The 17,438-nt window shown below is 53.9% G+C and overlaps 5 protein-coding genes across 5 annotated transcripts; 1 reads left to right on the top strand and 4 right to left on the bottom strand.

The window, feature by feature from the left end:
- Positions 1-117: 117 nt before the first annotated feature.
- J4E90_002099 (uncharacterized protein) lies at positions 118-1,675 on the bottom strand (the record flags this gene model as incomplete). The annotated part of the gene is made up of 3 exons (XM_051431680.1): positions 118-636; positions 685-1,548; positions 1,667-1,675. 3 exons carry the CDS (start codon positions 1,673-1,675, stop codon positions 118-120), a joined length of 1,392 nt encoding a protein of 463 aa, XP_051294814.1.
- Positions 1,676-2,410: 735 nt separating this feature from the next.
- J4E90_002100 (uncharacterized protein) lies at positions 2,411-5,617 on the bottom strand (the record flags this gene model as incomplete). Its single annotated transcript, XM_051431681.1, has 1 exon — positions 2,411-5,617. One exon carries the CDS (start codon positions 5,615-5,617, stop codon positions 2,411-2,413), a length of 3,207 nt encoding a protein of 1,068 aa, XP_051294815.1.
- Positions 5,618-8,679: 3,062 nt separating this feature from the next.
- On the bottom strand, positions 8,680-11,167 carry J4E90_002101 (uncharacterized protein; the record flags this gene model as incomplete). The annotated part of the gene is made up of 3 exons (XM_051431682.1): positions 8,680-9,309; positions 9,359-10,371; positions 10,417-11,167. The coding sequence occupies 3 exons, from the start codon at positions 11,165-11,167 to the stop codon at positions 8,680-8,682; spliced, it is 2,394 nt and encodes a 797-aa protein (XP_051294816.1).
- Positions 11,168-12,949: 1,782 nt separating this feature from the next.
- J4E90_002102 (uncharacterized protein) lies at positions 12,950-15,757 on the top strand (the record flags this gene model as incomplete). Its single annotated transcript, XM_051431683.1, has 6 exons — positions 12,950-12,961; positions 13,126-13,405; positions 13,452-14,128; positions 14,177-14,447; positions 14,495-14,575; positions 14,625-15,757. 6 exons carry the CDS (start codon positions 12,950-12,952, stop codon positions 15,755-15,757), a joined length of 2,454 nt encoding a protein of 817 aa, XP_051294817.1.
- A 172-nt stretch (positions 15,758-15,929) lies between these two features.
- On the bottom strand, positions 15,930-17,068 carry J4E90_002103 (uncharacterized protein; the record flags this gene model as incomplete). Its single annotated transcript, XM_051431684.1, has 3 exons — positions 15,930-16,664; positions 16,719-16,847; positions 16,898-17,068. The coding sequence occupies 3 exons, from the start codon at positions 17,066-17,068 to the stop codon at positions 15,930-15,932; spliced, it is 1,035 nt and encodes a 344-aa protein (XP_051294818.1).
- Positions 17,069-17,438: the final 370 nt, after the last annotated feature.

Raw genomic sequence — 17,438 nt, forward strand, 5'->3', positions numbered from 1 at the left:
GACACCTAACATCTACCTAGGTATACCTGAGTGGAGTTCGATATCATTATCTACAAACCATGCCTTCCCCTATAACCGCCAAACAATCGCTAGAATACACCACTTGAACTATCACTCCTAGCCCCGCCACACCGCTTCAAGCACGCACATGAAGCTCAGCGGGTCTGCTTCCACTCTGACCACATCAAACCTCTCATCAGCCTGCTTGAAGATATCTTTCCACGCCTCCACCGGCCTCTCCTTCGCATTGAACAACGCCATCATCCTAAGATCAGTAGCTGTACCAAAGCCCTGTATACTCCTCGGCAATTCCTCCTCGCTCGGTCCCTGCTTGCCTACGTAGTCGATGAAGATGACGCGCGCACTAGGTTTGAGTGCAGGCCGAAGCGCTTGCAGTATCTTTACTGACTCGACATCTGGCCAGTCGTGGAGAATCCACTTGAGTATGTAGATGTCTGCTTCTACGGGCTGTGGATCGAACATGTTGTGTGTGCGGAAGGAGACGCGGGATTTGAGCTCCGATGGGAACTCTTTCTCGAATACTGGAGCGACTTCTGGAAGGTCTTCGACGACGATTTTGAGCTTCGGGAATTTGGCTGCGAGGACGGCGTCGTCGTGGCCAGCGGAACCGGCAAGCTGATCGTTGTTAGTCACAGGAAAGAGCTGAGATCAGCAGATACTCACATCAACAACTGTGGCTTCACCGGCAGCCTCCCAATCAACAGCATTGAGTATGATGTTCTCGGTGTGGAAAAGGTCCTTGATGTACGCCATGAACTTGACAAAGTTCCTCTGCCGCCATCCCTTCTTTTCACCTTCGCCATCGTTCTCAATGAAATCCCAGCTGTTATCATAGTCACCCCACGCACCGCCAGAGTGACAGAGTCTGAAAGCGGTCTCCTTGATGTCTTTACTCGGCTCTGCCTTTCCTTGCGAATAGCGACGCAGAGCCTCAGGAAGCAAGAGCATAGGTGGACCCGTTTCATCCAACACCGTCTGCACCAGCGCAGATAGACCAGGGTCCTTAGCCAGGGCAGCAGACCGTGAAGTGTGTTTGACCGAGGTTGCTGCAGGCGAATCTTTGGCGAAGAAACGCATCGTAACCGCATGGTCGATGACACGGCTCACAACCTCTAGAGGGAGCTTGGTGTATCTCGCTATCTCTTCGAACGTCGCCTCGCCATCCACCGGCACTGCGCCCCAGAAGTCGAACTGATTCAGAATGTTCAAGCACGCCGTGTCTGGGACGGCCATGTGCACGTAGTTGAACACACTCTCGCTCGGTCCTTGACTCAGAATCCACATGTCCTTCAATGCATCCTCGAGGAGTTGTCGGGTCATGAAGACATCCCCAGGAAGTTTCTCGTACTTGATCGGACTGTCGGCCGCAAGAGTGATGGGTGTCACTTTCTCCGCCTCCAGCTGCTTCGTGATCTTAGCAGCTAGCTCGCTGATTTGGGCCGCGAGGCTGTTGAGTGTTGCGATCTCATGCTGTTGGATAGAACCCATGTCGACGTCGTCTGAGTTAGACTTGGAGCACTTGAAGGCCTGGAGTAGGGGAAGCTGTGCCCTTCGTTTATGGCACAACTATGGCCGCTATATGTCAACTCTCGCCGGGACCCGAGTAGGAGCTGTCTCCGTCATCGGGACAGAGGAACCCCGGTACGTCGACCATATACTAGTATTTTCTCATCATGCTATGCTCTGCATCTTTTGCTCATGGGAACTGGCTAGCCAAAACCATTGTAGACGGCGGAGGATGCAGCTTTTGATTGGCACGAACCAGACGGGCAGTCGCGCGAAGAGAGCCTAGGGCAAGAGCAAGTTCGGAGTCGCGTCCGTAAACATGTACCATCAAGGCACGATGTTGTAGCCGCTGCATCGCCAGTGGAACGATCATTGAGACCGCCAGCGCTAATCAGATCATCTTATCAATCTGATAAGATTTCTTCCAGATCTAGACCTGGGTCGCCGAGGCAAGCTGCTGCCGCTTACAGGCAGCGCCCCGCATCACGCGTGAGTCTGAACGAAAATGAATACGAGCATTGTGGACCCTATCATGATGATTAGTGATAGTCTAATCTGAACTGCGACTGTGATGAAGGGTGAGAACTCGACGGGGAAACATATCACAGATGCAGGAATCAATGGCATTGGGTTAGTGACACAGTATACCAACACACGCGCGTATGGAGGAGCTCTGATGCTGAATTTGTAGATAAATGCGTTTTATTTCGAGACATACTGCGTCCCTCAGACGGACGTGTTACGTCAACTCTCCATATCAACATCGCGGCTCATTTATGTCGTCTAGAACAGTTCATCTAAAGCCCGCGGCGCTATGCAAGCACAAATCCATCAACCCCCCAATTAAACATTCGATCCAAAGAAATATGATAATATCAACATCCTATTTTCGTCCAATGAGCTTGCTGAGCCCACTCTTCTTCTTCCCGTCCTTCTCCTTCTGGTCTTCCTCCTTTACGCGCGCATCCTCGGCGGCACGCTCGTCCTTTGTCGGTACTCTGGGCTGGTCCGCGAAGCGAATACCGGGGGTGCGAGGCGTAGGTGACAGTGTCTTCTGGCTAGGCTCAGCGGCACGTGAGTGTGTACCACGGCCAGTCTCCATTGGGTCACCAGTCTCCTCATCTTCGGAGTCAGACTCGGGAGTATCGTCTTTGCCGACACCGAGAGCGCCCAGACGACGCCTTCGCTCCGCTGCTGTTTCGCCTTCAAACCCTTCTTCAGGCTCATGTGATGGTGGGATAGCGGAACCGCCTGAAGTCTCAGCCGGAATATTCTCTGCAGCTAGGCGACGTCGGCGCTGTGCCGCGGTCTCGCCACCCTGATCATTAGGTCGGTCCTCGAGATCCTGGCGTACAGAGTGGAATGGTACATGCTCGTCGTTACTGTCCACCAGCGTCAACCCTTCGGGGCCACGTGCGTGACCCTCCTCCCTGGCTGCTGGCGACTCGATCTTGTGAAGTTCTGCCTCTCCCTCTTCACCGACAACCGGGGGAACGTTGGCTTGCACGGAAGCTGCCCGACGGCGCTGTTCTGCAGTGTGATCTTTGGCGTCCTGATGGGCGGCATCCTTGACTGCTTCAGGAACATCGCTAGCTTGCACAAACTTCGCCCTGTCTTTGGGGTTCATTTGCGACATTTGCTGAATAAACTCAAGCTTGCTCATGCGACGACCACCAGCTGTCACGGTGAAGCGAAGTAGGTCATCATCTTCCTGCTCTTTCGCCGCCAATTCCGCTGCCTTCTGCTTCTTTTTGTTATTTACGGCTTGAGTGCCGGATGCTCCAGCTTGTTGCCCCGCGGGCACGCCCATGTGAGTTCCCATCCGCTTCAGACTCTGTACAGCACGGCTTGACGTTTCCACCATGGACTGACCGCGAGGGTTTGCAGGACGACCATCCTTTCCTTTCTTCGGGGCAGCTGGAATGTCATACTTCTTCAAGACCTCACCATCCTCGTCTTCGACAATAATGGTATTACCATATTGGTAAGCAAGAGCGGGGCCATGCTTTCCGGACTTTTGTGCCGACTTCTCCGCCTTTGGAGGTTCCGCAGCCTTGTCCTTGTGACCATGGCCTGTGTAGCTTTGCATTCGATTGCGCCAAGTTTTGTGAGGGTGTTCAATGGCGTTCTCAATCCGGCTAGGTGCTTCTTCAAGGGCACCGCCGTGCTCGTCTTGTGACACGCCACCCTGAACATGCTTTTGACGCATGAGCTCTTGTGCCCTCTCACTATCGTGCCTTTGTCTCTCCATGCCGTGCTCGCCATGACTGTCTCTTACGCCGAGAACGTTCCCTTCTTTGTCTTCAAAGACGGTTTCATGGCCCTCCTGGTAGATCTCCTCCTCTGGTATCCGCCTCTTCATCTTTCCTTTCTCGCTTGACGAACTGTCGCTAGAGATAGCCATCGTGTCAGCAAAGGTATCGGTGTCTTCCTCGGGGGGTATCGCTTCCGCCTTCTCTTCGTCGCGTTTACTGGGGGCAATAGCTGACTGCGAAATTGGTCCACCTGGACCTCGACCAGCATCCCAACGCCTTCCTCGGCTCGTAGGCTTCACAGAATTGCTGTCTTCTTCCTTTTGACGGCGCAGGAAGCTGTTACCGAAACCCACCGCTGCGAGTTCCGACTTTTCATCCAATGACGATTCAGAGGGGCGGCGAGCCATGGAGGATCTGGAGCGTGATTGAATACGGGGAAGGCGGTCCATCCAGCCGGGTCCATTCTCGTTGGCCTGAGTATAGGACATCGAAATTGTCAAAGTGTTGATGCGCTTTCCAAGGGTGAAAACGGCGATGGAACTTCCGTGGACAATGATACTGACAATGACCAAGAAACATGTGATTGGCCATATCATCTCAATGATGTTTAAGTGGTCGGATCCTTCCTCTCCTGGCTTTGGCAACTCGGCCAGCGGGCTCGTGGTATCGGTCTCGAGTTCGGCCCTTGCAAGGATTGCGACAAACAGACCGCCGACACCAATGGGTCCGAAATGACCAGCGAAAGAAGCTTCGCGCCAGGTCTTGATATCGGGAATGACTGGTTTGAGTGCCAACATGATTGGTATACGGCGGAAGAAAAGTACCAGTATACCAAGCACCACCAAACGCCATGGCGAAAGCCCGATGCTTGGCTCGTTAAACAGTTGCCAGGGAATGATGGATCCGAAGTAGACGAAGAAGGCCAAGTTGATCAGCAGATCAATAACGTTGGAGACGTGAGATTCTTCTGTCTTCTCAAGGAACCATCCGTCGTTGGAGAAACCTACACCGCAGGCGAAGCCCACAAGCAGATCGTCCATACCAAGCAGGGCACCGGAACCAGCGCAAAACAAGGCCAGGACGAAGTAGAACACGAGGAAACTCTCTCGATCGATAAGGTCCTTCTCGTGGGCCCATCGAATCGCGCGACGCGCAATGTATCCGACCATGACTCCGTAGAAGGCACCGAAGACACACTCGTAGAGAATAGTGTAGCAGAACCAGTGAAAGGCTACCTGGTTAGCGTCTGGCCGGTAGTGGAGCAAGTAAATGGCCAAGTACACGAAGGGAAAAGCCATGCCATCGTTGCAGCCAGATTCACAGGACAGCAAGTCTCGAAGATGCTTGGGTACTCGCTTGGCGAACTTGCCTTTACCAACGACAGACGATGCCAAGACAGGGTCGGTGGCGGTAACGCAAGCTGCAATACATAGACTGTCAAGCCAGTTGAGGTGGGAGTTGAACAAGCCCCAGATGAATAGGCTAGTCACTAGCCAGCCAAAGGTCATGACGGGGAGCAGTAGTGCTACGATAGACTTCCAATGTTTCTCCATGTACGCGCGAGGCAACTCGACACCGACGGCGAAACATTGCACGACAAGGACGATGCGCGAGAACTCCAGAGTGATCAAGTCGACATTGCCCCAAGTCGACGGGTCTATCAGGTTGGCGGCGTGTGGGCCGAATATGATACCACAGATCGTCGCGACCGTGGCTTCACCAATGTACAGACGCTCTTTGATCACGGAAGAACACAGCATGAACAGACTGGTGAAGCCTCCAAGGATCAGGTAAACCAGATGCGGCTTGGTGATGGAGAGATGGTCCCACGCCATTGCGACGGTTTGTTCCTCTCACTGTCCCTCAGGCTTATACGAAGTGTGTATGTGTATGCGCGAAGACGGTTCGACGCGCTCGATGGGTTGGAGGGTAGGCGAGCGAGGGTCTCGCGGGCGAGAGAGGGTTATGTAGGGAGGAAGTTGGCACTGGGGCCGCGCTGTCGTGGGAGTCGGCCAAAGGAAGAGAAAGATGGTAGCGAGACCGAATGCATGTATATGGGGATCCGCCCAGACGCCGGTCCTTCACAGCCGTGTTTGGCGAACGAGGGTCTATGGTTAAAGGTCTGTTGGCGACGAGTTAGTCATGTTATGGGATGAACAAGAAAACCCAAGCCGAATGCTTACGAGTTCAAGTGCTGCTCGGCAACTGCATCCGAAAGCTTGGATGGTGCGCGTGGTAGTCGGGTAGCAACCAAAGTTGAGCACTCACTCAATGCTCGTGCGCAGATTGCAAAAACAAAGGCGCGTTTCCAATCAAGCCACTCCAGTCGCGTCTCGCAGGGCGTCGTCGTTGTCGCACTCTTCAGCTCTACAGAGAATGAGCGGCAGAGGGAGAGATTAGAATACGATTATCTCTCTTCTTCTATGCTAAAGCGCTTGGTACTTGGCAATGACGTTGGTTGGCTCCAGGACGGAATAGCCATCGCCTAATCGGACGCCACCGAGATTCAACAGCCACACCGTTGCTCCATCTTGCATGCCGAAGGTTCGCCGAACATGCGAGAAGACTGCCGCTCTTTCAAGAACTATTCTACACTGTGCGTCCAGCGCGAAAAGCGTTGAGAGGCAGTCAACATCGCAGTTCCTTCTTTCCCCAAAGCTGGGGGCGGAGAGCACTTCGCTCCGATAGGCCGTGCTCCGAGCCGCCCCAACTGCTGTGCCCAGCCTTGGACGCCCTCGCTCTGCGGTTCCGTGGAGGACTTCTTCACTTCCGTCTGTCGTGGTGCTGCGCGCGAGGCCACCTGACAAAGACTCCTGCACGATGCTTATCACATGATGCTCTTGCATGCAGGGTGCAGCACCCTTTCTGCACCTAGGCCGACCAACGGAACTTCAGTCAGCAAACATGATGAACGATGGTTGGCTCGATGATACGATTCATGAGCCCTGGCCGGTAGAAGTCCACTGACTATCGCTAAGTAGTCCGGTGAAAACACATGGGCCCCCACGAACAGCCGCTATGCAGAGATTTCCGCTCTGGAGTTCGCGGTGAAGGTAGGTCGTCTGCTGAAGGGTAGAGGGTGGGCTTTTGTATACTGCCTCGCATGCTCGCGGAACCAACGTCATCGGACATCCGCAAAGCTGGAGATACTCTACCCCATGGTTTCAAGGTAGATATCCTTCAAGGCTCGAACGCGAACAAGGACTGAAGAGTGGATCGAACATGCCAGGGAAGTCGCGATCTCAACACCATACACCCCGGGAATAAGCCTTCAACACGCGATGCAACCCCAGCGCAGCGCAAAACATTAATCTTCTCAGCAATGTCCCGTTCACGCGAATTTGGCACGTTCAACTCCCCAGCGTTAATCGATCGATCACGCAAGGATGCAGGTGAAACCCTAGTTCTCAACACCATCTCGTTCCCTTAGATTTCTCCATGCAAATGTCCGATCTACCATCTACTCAACAAGGCCAGCATGGCCACGACCATCGACGTCATAACCTCCTTCCACACAACCTACTTTACTCCGCAACAATCCTTGCCCATCAAAACCTGTCAAGATCTCGCCAAACGGTCCGATAGCCGCGTTTCACCACGGCAAGTCTGCCGTCTACACAATGGTCGGCAGGAACACCAAACGCTGGTCACCCTATCCAGGAGCCTAAACTAAGGCAGAAAACGCGCTTCCGCGCACAGAACTCGCGGTATCGCGAATTCATACTTGGGCAGGTTAATGAGGCTGCAGGTTGGGTAGTTGTGCAGGATTCCCCGTTGATAGCAACCCAAATACGAGAAGCCAAGAACTCACAGACGTGCAAAACCACAACAACAAACAACACACAACAACAGCAGCAGCACGCGCTTCGCATCTAGATGCACCGAAAAAGAATTCTCCTTTCCTTGTTCCCACTATCTACTCCACAATCTCCACATACGTCACTTCAGCAACGGGCAACTAAATGCAGCATTCCAGGGCTCTGCCTGGAATGTTAAAGGAGTAGATGGTAGAACCCAGTTGTTATGGTTGCGGATGTAGAGATGGTGAGCCTGGTACAAAGTAGGCGGGCTGACCTTGCAACATGGAACCCAAGGCAGGGCCCGTGTTTGATGGATGTGTCCATGCTTGACTTGATGGGCGTTGCGCGGGCGCTTAGCACGGGGAACACGGTTGGATGACGGGTGAAAGATGGATGTTCGTGACGTGTGAGTTGGTTGTTGTGCAAGTGGATGGCTATGATGAATGCTGAATCAAGGTATGCGAGATTAGCTATGAAGAGGACGAGAATAGATATTGTATGTCGGCATGATCTATGTTTGAGACATGCGACCTGGCTCTGTCTATTGCGCTGTACATCAGTCTGATGGACGTATGTAACGGTACATCTGTTACAGCCCTTTGAGATAGTCGTTCGGAGTTGATTTTCTTCAGTACCCCTTGCACGCGACAACCAAGCTCCGAGGAACGCACATTGTAAATGGTCATGGGTAGGAATAATATGTACGTCGTGATATTTACAACCTATGTGGTCGACTAGATATGATGATTACGGGAAATGTGAAAGCGCGAAGTTGGGGACCTAAGGGCCACCCATCTAACATGAAGCTTGTGCCCATGAAACAACAAAGCGCCTGGTCCAGCGAAGGAACATCCCAGCGAACCCTTGACCCAAACACGCGAAACAGCCCGAGAGCGAGCAATGCGACAGTAACGAAAATGCGCTGCAGAATTTTCCGAATGCACCGTGGTACCGGGGGAATTCCCTATATCTCCCAGACAATGAATGCACAGACCGCCTAAAAGCGAAAAGAGAAACGTCGTAAATGTAAGTAAAAATGTATATGCATGAACTTGAAAGAGAACGTAACACATGACGTCATGGGAGTATGGTGATGCTCAATGGCCGACAGGCAACCAAGTTCGGCGCTCGTCCATACTCCTGGCGGTGCGACCTCCTGGCGTCAGGGGGATCTCGACGCGCGCTCGGTCGTTGCGCTCGGGGTCGCTGTCAGAATCGTCGTATGCATCAGACAAACGGGAGAAGTAATCGGCCAGACCACTCGTCGGCGATGCGATGCTTTCGTATAGAGGAGGTGGGGTTTCCAGAGGAGGCGGTGGTTCTATTTCCGAAAATGCGGGTGGGTTGAAAGAGGGTACGCGCATGAGGTGAATGGGTCTTTGCACCGTGGAGTCATTCGGCCCGCCGATGTGTGCTGCTTGCGGGCGGGTGAGATTTGGTGATGGAGTTGGTAGTACGGCGTCCGAGTTCCCTCTCGAGCGACCCAGAGAGCTCAATGTAGGTACAAAGCTGGTCGGTGAGTTGCGCCGGGATGGTGCATTGGGGCATCCGCACTCGGGTACCCGTGTGCCGCTCAGGGCAGGTTCGGGCGACGAGTACGCTGGGAGTGCTGTGTTGGCTTGCGTAGCCTGACACGAAAGGATATGGAAGGGCGAATCGATCGAGATCTCGAAATGCCTTCTCTTAGTCGGGTCGGTGGCGTCCGGTTTCGAAAGGCGCATGACAAGCTAGTCGATTGTTAGTGTGTACGACAATGAAACCCAGAATTAGACGTACCTTGATCCAATGGTGCACCTGTATGTTCTGGTACGTGGTGTCGAAGTGCAACTTGGATGACTTGTCCTTCTCTTTGAGGTTGTGACAGCTTGGCAGTTGCACATTGAACTCCATCTCTGTAGGCCCGATGTTTGCATCTCCTCCAAGATCACCCAGTAGGTTGGTGGGATCTTGCACCTGCACGTCCTCGCCTCGAGAAGCGGCTGCCCGCTGGTCATAGGGGACACCCCCTCCAGACACTATCCGCATCGTACTGCCGGGGAATGTACTGGTCGGTGGGCCATCCGCCCGTTTCTCGAACAGCTGAACCTTACGAACAGGCTCCATTCGATGCACTCGCTTGTTGTTACAGAAGTACTCGACGTTCTCCGTGACAAACACTTTGATACGATGACATTGCACTTTCGCCAGTGGGGTCAGCTTGAAAGCGATAGGAACCTGAGCGCCGAGTGGGAAGGATTTGCCGGAGATGACGATGTCGTAGTGTAATTGGTCCTCCCAGCTGCGGCTGATCGCAATAGGCTCGACCTGCTCTAGTGACCCCTCTGATGGCGCGCGGATCAGGGTAACTTCCTTTGTTCCCATGAGGTTTGTGCGGAAGGCGCCAGCGCGTTCTACAGTCGCTTCCAGCTCGTACTTGACGGAACCAAGGTCGACATCGATGGTTTCGGGAAGGTGGCTATCCAAAGGCAGCTCGAAGTTGTACATGTACTCTCCGGGGTTAAAGGTCCTGTAACCCTTCTGTGCTACCGAGGGGCCGCCTCCAGGGGTGTCGCCCTTACCGAAGCTTCGCGATTGGTTGACTTGTAGCGATAGTCTCTTGGCCTCTTTTGTCGTTAAATTCAGCGAAGAGTTGTTTGGCGATCCAGTCAATCCATTAGAGCCCTTGTAGAGTTCCACGTGATCTGCACCAGTACCGTTCTCGGCAGTGGGGAATTGAGAGTTAAAGAATGGCCATGTGTGGCTCATCAGAGTATCAACCTCTTCGAATTCAACCTTCTTTGGAGGAATGCCTAATTACTGTTAGTTTGAACGAGGAAAACGATGAACGAACGTACCTTCTGGCCACTTGGTCGTCGCTTTACCTCTGAACTTGAGCGTCACAGCCTTCAACTTCGCAGGTTTCGAGATCTTTAAGCATAGTGTTCCACGGAGCATAGCTGTACTTCGCTCCGCATGCTCGGCTTGCTCGAAGCCCCGTAGAAACAGAACCGGCTCTGTGAGTTGCACATTCACACTGACGCCACCACCTGAAGCCACTGGCTTCTCTTCTGGCAGGCTCTTGACATTGGAGATTATGCTCTTTGCAGATGCACGACCGGAAGACCAATGTGACTCGGCGACTGATGGTCTCGGCATGCCTGCTGCAGCCAATGTGCCTCCAATTGCGCCTACTGCGCCGCTGCCAGAATTCCTCGTGAGCGACCGCATGTCAGCGGTGCGTGGTTCTGGAACAGAGGCAACCGAGTTGCGATTGCTGCTAGTAGGAGTCGTCGATGATTGAGGGGTAGGTATGTCTGTAGTTTCGGGCTTGGAGGAAAAGTGGGTGTCGATAAACGACCGTAGGAAACGTTTAGCGCCGTCGCGTGGGGCCGCCAGCTTTTCTGTGAAGTACGACTGACTAGTCGTCTGACGCCTCTGGCTGCGAAATAGAGTCGGATCAGGACCGACGTGTGCGATGTGAATGCGGTGCGGTCTGCGATTGCGGCCAGCAAAGATGCCGCGGTAGGTTTTCTTGGGGGTGTCTAAGTGGTCGGGTAGATATCGTAATCGGCCACGTTCAGAGTAGACGGTGTGGTACTCTGGCATAGCGACGATGCGTTAGTGACTTGAAGTGGAGGTGGAGGACAGGATCAAGGTGTGGTGGCAAGGCATGCGGCGTGTTGTGTCTTATACGAGGTGTAATTCAGGAAGCAGAGAAGAATTTGGCTTGTGCAACACCTCAGAGTCATGAGAGGGGTACAAAGGCTTCTTGACCACGGTAACCCAAGCAGGTTCCATATGGATGCTTTGGGAAGGGACGTTGAGGTTGGGCGCTACTAGGACAAAGGGCCCGAACGCGGTGAAGGGGGAGATGAGACAAGGACTCACGAGCAGAGACAGGGTATCCAAAGGCGTGGGTGAGGCTACCTAGTTAATGATGTGTAAATGCGATCAGCACGACAGGCCACTGTAGGGTAGTGGAGCGGTGAAGTCGCCGGTGCGTCGGAAGCGTGCGGGAATACCCTGGAGCGAGGGTTTGCGCTGGCGACAGAGAGGAGTTTCCTGCCAGGACAACAACGGCGAATAACAGGAACTCGCGGGTGTTTTGAAGTGAGTTGCAGCTAGCCAGCGAGCAGGCATGTTACGAGGACGCGAGCATGTCAGACTAGGGCAGTGCAGGGACGGCGAAAGTGTACCGGCGTCGAGCGTCGAGCGTCGAGTTTGCAGGGAACAGACGGATGACGCGGACGGTGGACGGTGTGCAGCGCTGCTGGTCGGCGGGGTCGCAGCAGCTAGGATGATGAATTTGAGATGGGCTGCTACTGCTCTAGCAGAGGTATATCAGTGGGTACCCGGATGGGGTAAGGAATGGTTGTGATCAAGTGCAAGCAGCGCATCAGGGCAGGATATTCCCGCAGCGGGTATATGAGCGTGCTAGGCGTTACTAGGAGCGGCATGGCAGCGCAGCAGTAGCTTGCGCGGACGGAGGCTCGGATGCATTACATCATGCTGAGCATCAAGAGTGCGCAAGACTCGATGCAGGGGTCAGATCTCAATGGGCATCTGCTAAGGCTGCTTCTAGACCCGTTGGCGGATAGCGACCGACTACGGCATACCCGGCACGTTACCTTGATCGACGACGACAAGGCATGCTTCATCCTGCCATTAGGCTCGCACGGATGGCAAAGCCCCGACAGGCACTGATTACAGTATGTATGTATGCGAGCACGCGCCCATGATAGCTGACGGGATATGGCATCGCTTAGACTCCAAGATGGCAGAGCCACGCTGGGCATGGGCAACGCGCAATCTCGCGACAGACCAAGCGATGCTCCGCCAGCGCATGGGCGGAGAGTTCGTCTTCCTTGTTTTGGAACTATCGAACAGATGATAGATCATGCCCGGGCATCTTGTGCCATGGTGCATCAGAACAACCACATAAACAGGGCGTCACCTCCCACGATCGCCGAAAAGAAACCTGACGGCCCAATCGCGTAGTGATCAGCGCCTGGGGTTCTGAATCTGGAGTTACAGCAAACGTGAGTGGGCAGATCGGCGCAAAGAACAGGGCGGGCTGCCAACTCAGCCGCCCTCAAGTTCGAGGCCAGGAACGAAGCAGTCGTCATTCTGGCTGCGGTGGATCCTCGGCAGTGGGGTGGAAAGCTTTTTTTTTCGTGGCATGTGCGAGATTCGGCGCATCTGGGGGAGGGTTGAGGAGCGGACACGGCAGGGCGGGCAGTGCGGAAGGAATGGCGAGCGTGAGGCGGCACCACGTGACCACGCTGGCTTCCCCGCAACGCGTCTGGCGAAGGGCAGGGCTTAGCTCAGACGCGCTTCGCTCGGCGTAAGCACACGACACCGCGACTTTGCAAGTAATGGATGCGCATGATGGAGGCTATGGTAGGACATATGGTATCATTATTATCATACACATGCTCACATGATGCAGGAGCAGGCCAATTGCCCCTGGCTGGGGCCATCCTCTGTTGCACTTCTATTGCCCCCGAGCAGCGCGTACGTCTACTCCAGATGCTGATATCTGGCTGTCTCTAATGACCATATAGGCCAAACTCGCAGCGATTGGCGCGCAGATGGGCGCGACCATCAAGCTCGACCTCACATCAGACGTAACCCACCTCATCGTCGGCAGCACCGACAGCGCCAAATATCGCTATGTTGCCAAGTCTCGCGAGGACGTGAAGGTCCTCTCCCCGGAATGGCTCGAAGCATTGAGGGAGGTGTGGATGACTGGCGATGACGACCTGGACATGGCCGCGCTGGAAAAGGAGTACCGCATGCCGACGCTCGCTGGGCTGAGAATATGCCTTACCGGCTTCGACAACCGTACGTCGCGAGTTCTAAGTGCACACGACGATACTGACTACTACAGCCGATCAACGCAAGACCATTCAGGAGTCAGTGGACGCCAACGGAGCCGAGTACCACGGCGACCTCACCAAGTCCGTCACCCACCTCATCGCAGCGGCGCCATCGGGCAAAAAGTACGAACACGCCCTGAACTGGAGGATGAAGATTGTGTCGCTGGAGTGGCTCGAACAAAGTCTGGAGAGGGGCATGGTGCTGGACGAGGCCCTCTACAACCCCACCATGCCTGTCGAAGAGCGCGGCCAAGGTGCTTGGGATCGCAAAATGCCCGCGTCGCCCGCCATAGGCAAGCGCACACGAGATGCAGAGCCAAGTCAGGCCCTGAATCCTTTCCGCAGAAAGCTACGTCGCTCAGCAAGTACTAAGGTTGGCAGCCAAAGTGATGCCTTTTGGGCGGGCATCACAGCGCCCAGTTTCGAACGACCGATTGATGAGGATGAATGGACAGAGGAGATTGTTACTAAGCCAGATAGCACCCGGACAAGCACTCGCACCCATACCCCAGCGTCCCCTCACAGACATGCATCCGTCCATGAGAATGATTCGCTTATCGAGGCGCACCTTGATGACAATGCAGACAGTCATGAACCATCATTGCCACCACATGCGAACGATGTGTCCCAACATGATGGCATCTTTGAAGGACGACTCGTATGCACGCATGGCTTTGATGCAGAGAAGGTTTGTCATACCATCTTACATTTCAGCCCTAGCTGACGTTCCCGCTAGACAAGCATTTTGCGCCAACACCTCGAGAGCAACGGCGCGCACGTAATCCATGCGACCGATCTCAACAATGCGCCATCCGACGATCTAAGACGAGGCTACTTGGTAATACCACATGACGTCGAGGTCGATTCGGCGGCACTTCCGGGGCGTGCCGGAGAACACATGAACCTGGCCACTAATTGGTGGGTCGAGCGCTGCCTGTATGGCAAACGTCTAGTAGATCCATCGGACGATGTGTTAAGTCGACCATTCGAAAAGCTTAGTATCAGTGGTAAGCTCGTGCTCCACGATTGTTTTATTGGCCGCTGACGTAGCCAGGGTTCTCTGGACTCACCATCAACTCTACGGGCTTTTCCGGCATCGAGTTACTGCATGTGACCAAAGTTGTCACGCTTATGGGTACGGGATCAGCTCCGCTTCCATTGAAATCGTCTGACAATTTTGACAGGTGCCTCGTACGATGAACAGCTATCGGCGAAGACCTCGGTTGTGATCTGCAACCCTCCTACCATAAACACACCGAAACTCAAATTCGCCACGGACAAACGGATACCCACTGTTCATGCCACATGGCTTTGGGATTGTCTGCGTAGTGGTCGGCTACAGTCGTATGCCGAGTATCAATTGAACAAACCAGCGCCGCCTCAGCCACAGAAGCCTAAACAGAGGCCTCAGCCACAAGATGATGTGCCCACTGCACTGTTGTCTACGGAAGAGAGCCTTGAGCTTCGTCAGAAAAAGCAACAGCCTACCAATGCCGTGAAAACGTCTCTGCACCCACAGCAGCGTGGTAATCTTGCTCTCACTGCACCAGCAGATGCAACGCCTGCATCAACTACAGATGAGGCGGATACTTCCAACAATGATACCAACGGCCTAAACTACGATGACGATGAGTCTGTCATACCTGGATTGGATGGCGCAGGTTCCCACCCCCTCCAAGAAACCAGCGCCAACTCCCCGCGCCGCCCATCAACGTCCCCGCATGCCTCAAAATCGTTCTCACGACCCAGGAGTTCATCGGCCGAGTCTCTCATAGCCCCGGCACCCCGCAAGTCCAAGGCTGGTCAGATCCCAGATCCGGTCGTTCCTGTTCCTGAACCCGACTCCGTGATCCCGGCGGATACCGAGCCGGTACCACAGGAAGTACCAAAAGAAAAGGAAACAATAAAGGCAAAAGGACCGGAAGAAGAAAAGGATTACTCTTCAATCTTAGCTCAGATGCGCGCAAACCGCAAGACCGTGCCAACGTCCGTCGATCAGGCACCTGGCAAGACGCGGAAGAGGCGGCAGCTTGGTCGCGCAACGTCCACGCGGTCGAACGCGTCAGCGGGTGATAGCTCCGGGAACATTCTGGCTGGAGAAGAGGAAGAAGAGGAGAACACGGTGCTGGTGGAGGAATACCAGCCTAGCCAGGAGCTAGGTTGGGATTCTCCTGGTGCTGCGAAAGCGAGGGAGCAGATGATCAAGAAGCTAGGTGGGACTATGCAGGAGAAGAGTGTGGCAGTTGAAGGAATTGGCGTCGTGAAGGACGTTGGAGGGAATACTACAGGAAGGGCGGGTAGGAAGAGGCGAGGGTGAAGAAGACCCTCATCTTGTACAGTCATGATGTAAGTGGTGTATGTGCAAGGAAGTCATCTTGGATTTGACTGCATGGGATGGCGCAAAGCATAGCGAGGTGTTCTTTGAAGTAACAATGGAGCATAGCGCAGGCGTTTGATAGTAATACCTTTTGTCAGTGGAATCTGATTCATCATATTCCATACGTCACCTTCAGTCGTCTCTCCAAATGCCCTTTGGCTGTTATCACTTCTTCTCCGAGCCCATCTTCTCTCAACCCCAATCTCTTTCTTTGACTCCTTAGTTCTTCCTCCCCCTTGTTACCAAACTGCTCAATCACGGGACTGGGTACGGCGTCCAACCTTGCTTCATCTAGCGGGTGGCAGAAGTACGCCATACTGTATCGTTCCTGCCCGCCCTCAAATGTAACCCGGTGGACTGTAGATTTCAGCATACCATTAGTCCAATAACACAGCAAATCTCCTATGTTGACCAGGATTGGAGGTGATGACGATGGCGATGGGCTCACCGGCACTGCCTTCCACCCTGAAGGCGTAGACAGTTCAAGGCCGGGCTGGCCTGGCAAACGGAACAAGAGAGTTAGACTACCGTAGTCCGAGTGTGCACCTGCACGGATACTGGTTTCACCTTGCTTGGAGTCTTTTCCTTGGGAGATCGTAGATGGGTAGTAGAGCATGCGGAAGATGCTGCCAGAAGGGCCGAGAGATTGGTCGTGTCGCGTGCTGAAGTACTTGGGGTCTGGGATTTGGAGGGCGGTGTTGAGGAGAGAGAGAATTTGGGTGCAGAGGGTGTGGCAAGAATGTTGAAAGCGGGTAATCAACTTGGAGGATTCCTGTAGAGGTGATGGGAGGGGTTGGAGGGTTGGGTTTGGGGGTCCGATGTTGAAGGCTTCTTTTGGATCACCTTGCTATTATTTGTTTCGTCAACAGGTCGTCTCATCACTTGTTATGTCGATAATCACCTTTTGGCCTTCAGGATCCAGAGATTCGCCTTGCATCTGTACCCAGCCGCGGTTTATACCCCCAGCTTTCTCAGAGTGGATCGCGTATCCAGATTTCTGCTCTTTGGGAGCGGCGAAAAACTCCTTGGACTGTTCTCATCAATCAACAAGTCTAGTTTTGGACAATCGACACATCATACCAACTTGAACATGTCATCGATGTCCTGAGGCGGGATGGTCACGCCATCGTTCTTAATGTAGAGGAAGCCATGTGTGGAAGCCGCGACCAGCACTTGCCGAGCGACGTCTTCGGAAGGAGTTGAGATATCAATAACCGGTATGGCTTCCGAGTGGTGTCCTGAACTAGCCATTTGGAGAGAGAGTGAGATGTGACGCGTGAAAGCCTGGAGTAACGCTAGGTGAGGGGCAGAGGTGAGACGTGAGACGCGATTAGGCACTAAGAAAGCAACAGAGAAGCCACGTTCGAATTGGGGTGTTTTTACGGAAGCAGATCACCACAATTCTGCGCCTACCCGTCATTCATCCCTCTACTCGGCGCGATTGCGTTCCCTCGTACGGCTAGACGCTGTACCTGAGCTAGCGCCCGGCTGATCAGGGATCGTGTAGTTGCCAAGGCGTGGAGCTGCATCGGAGCTTCCAATTTACTGTCCACACCCCCGCAACCCTCTACAACTTTACCACACGTCGTCGCTACATACAGTAATCACGCCAGGCGAATCT

The sequence above is a fragment of the Alternaria incomplexa genome (assembly GCF_024043165.1).
Source record: "Alternaria incomplexa strain BMP 0042 chromosome Unknown scaffold_2, whole genome shotgun sequence".
In the NCBI taxonomy this organism is placed as follows: Eukaryota; Fungi; Ascomycota; class Dothideomycetes; order Pleosporales; family Pleosporaceae; genus Alternaria; species Alternaria incomplexa.